At 53.2% G+C, this 2,594-nt stretch overlaps 1 protein-coding gene across 2 annotated transcripts in view; it reads left to right on the top strand.

Moving 5' to 3' along the window:
- The first annotated feature begins 965 nt into the window (after positions 1 to 965).
- The window catches only part of ZNF543 (zinc finger protein 543), an 11,321-nt gene continuing 9,692 nt past the window's right edge, over positions 966 to 2,594 (top strand). The window contains exon 1 of one of the 2 annotated variants that reach the window (XM_032263375.1): positions 966 to 1,354. In XM_032263375.1, coding sequence (XP_032119266.1) covers positions 1,337 to 1,354 — 18 coding nt within the window. In that variant the 5' untranslated portion in view covers positions 966 to 1,336. The remainder of the gene's footprint in view (positions 1,355 to 2,594) is intronic. The other variant, XM_032263376.1, reaches the window with a different exon arrangement.

Raw genomic sequence — 2,594 nt, 5'->3', positions numbered from 1 at the left:
AAAAACAAAAACAAAAAAAAAACAGCCATTCTGACTGATGTGAGATGGCATCTCATTGTGGTTTCATTTTAATTTATCTTAATGATTAAATCTTTAATTTCTCTTTTTCACATATGCTTGTTGGCCACATGTATGTCTTCTTTTGAGCAATGTCTGTTTATGTCCTCGGTCCAAGTTTTTTTTTTTTTTTTTTTGATGGACTCTTGCTCCGTCGCCAGGCTAGAGTGCAGCGGCGCGATCTTGGCTCACTGTAACCTCTGCCTCTTGGGTTCAAGCGATTCTTCTGCCTCAGCCTCCCGAGTAGCTGGGACTACAGGTGCGCACCACCACGCCCAGCTAATTTTTGTATTTTTAGTAGAGGACGGGGTTTCACTATGTTGGCCAGGATGGTCTCGATCTCTTGACCTCGTGTCAAGACACCTCCCAGTGTCCAGGACTACAGGTGTACACCACGATGCCTTGCTTTTTTTTTTTTTTTTTTTTGGTGGCGGGGCGGCGGGCGGGGGGGCGGTAGATATAAGATCTTACTACATTGCCCAGGCTGGTCTCAAACTCCTAACCTCAAAAGCAATCATTTTATGTTGGTCTCCCAAAGCACTGGGATTACAGGTATGAGCTACCTCCCGAAAAGGGGCAAAGTGAACGAGAAGTTCTGGGCCCAGCCCATGACAGGGTTTGAAACCGGGCAAACATTCCCGCCTCCTGACCTCAATTTTCCTAAGCTGGAAAAAAACCTATCGACCCTCTGACTTGTGCCCATAGTAAAACGGCGACCCCAAGACGACACGGGGGTCCTTGTGCGCACTTGTATGGGGTCGGCCGCGCTTGGTGAGTTCCCACACCTGGTAGATGTGAGGGAACAATGACTCAGAAGGTACCATCCCTAGCGTGGCCGCGGGCTCTGGGCCAACGACCGCCCAGGACAGGGGCTTTTCCTGCGGGCAGGGCCGCGGAGGCGGGACTTCCGCCTCTTCCGTGACGTCATCTCCGTGAGCCGGGTCGGCCCTGAAGCAGTGTTGGACCTGGAGCGCTGGGTCGGCGAGCCCAGCGGCCTGAGCGGGGAAGGGCAGTGAGTCAGCTACGCCCCTTCTCCGCGTTGGGTGCAACCTAACGCCCCGAGCGGGGCCTTCCACTGGCACCCGCTGGGGCCTGGGCTTCCGCAGCCGCCCTCTGTCTCAGTCCCAACGCTGCGCCCGTTTTATGCACATTCTTCTCTGGGGAAACTGAGGCTCTGAGTGCGAAAGTCAGCCGAGGTCGCCCCGCCCAGGACAGAGAAGGGCTGGGGTCGGCCGAGCCGCGGCATTGCCGGGCCCCGCTAGGGCTGCAGGGTCCCAGGATGGCAGGCTTGGCGCAGGTGAGTGGACGAGGTTTCGGCCTCGCTGCTGCTCTGCTCCTTCTGGAGGCCGCCTGGGCAGGCAGGCGGAGCCAAGACAGCCACAGGATTTTTCTTTGTCGCCGTCGTTTGTTTAAGAGAAGTGGCCGTAGCTTGTCACTTCTTTAATCTGCAGTCCTGCAACAGTGTTGGTCTCCGACCAGTGCTCGGCCCCTGGTAGACTGGCTCTCATCACACTTCCCCTAAATCCAGCCTCTGTTGCCTGCCAGCCCCTACCCCATCCACCAGCCAACCACCCCTGACCTTGTCTCTCCATTTTTCCGTTGTCCTTTGCTCTTCAGAGCCACCAACCTGACTGTGCAGTCCTCTTCCATTTTCCAGCCTTTCTCTTTGCACTCCTTTTTACCTCAAACACTGCCCCTATAAATTCGCAGGGCCTGCCTCTCACATCCTTCTGGCCTCTGTCCAGATGTCACCTATCTGGCGGTACCTTTCTTGGCAATTCCGGCTAAAGTGACGCCTTACACCTTTGCCCAGAATCTGACATTTTTGTGTAGGGAATCTGGCGATATTAAAGAAGCTTGCCATCTGAGTTTGTCTAGGATGTTATGTGAATAAAGAGAAAAAAATAATTGCAAAGAATCATAGCTGATCATCAGCGTCCTTGCCGTGGGCTGATTGGCAGGTATTATTTAACCCTCAGATCATTTAATCCTGAACGCCTTAGAATTAGGTTCCCTTGTCGTCACTGTTTTACACAAGAGCAGTTTGAGGCTCACATAGGTTCAGTTACATGCCTTACATCACTCTAGCTCTTACCGTATCAGGAACTAACAACTGGTATGTCTATCATCACAGCCTGTGTTTTTACCCTCTTCTTTACCCCCAGTGGTTAGGGAGGCCTGGGGGTGACACCTAAAGTAACCTTTGCAAGGTGAACAGGTCTCCTTCTAGCAGGTGGTCTTGGGCATGGGGAGTCATGGCATTTCATACTGGTGGGACTGTGTGGACTTAAAAAAAATGGGATATTGGCCGGGCGTGGTGGCTCAAGCCTGTAATCCCAGCACTGTGGGAGGCCGAGACGGGTGGATCGCGAGGTCAAGAGATCGAGACCATCCTGGTCAACATGGTGAAACCCCGTCTCTACTAAAAATACAAAAAATTAGCTGGGCATGGTGGTGCGTGCCTGTAATCCCAGCTACTCAGGAGGCTGAGGCAGGAGAATTGCCTGAACCCGGGAGGCGGAGGTTGCGGTGAGCCG

This window comes from Sapajus apella, unplaced genomic scaffold (genome assembly GCF_009761245.1).
Source record: "Sapajus apella isolate SASKATOON/1434 unplaced genomic scaffold, GSC_monkey_1.0 scaffold135, whole genome shotgun sequence".
NCBI classification, from domain to species: Eukaryota; Metazoa; Chordata; class Mammalia; order Primates; family Cebidae; genus Sapajus; species Sapajus apella.
This window is presented reverse-complemented; position numbering and strand designations above follow the sequence as displayed.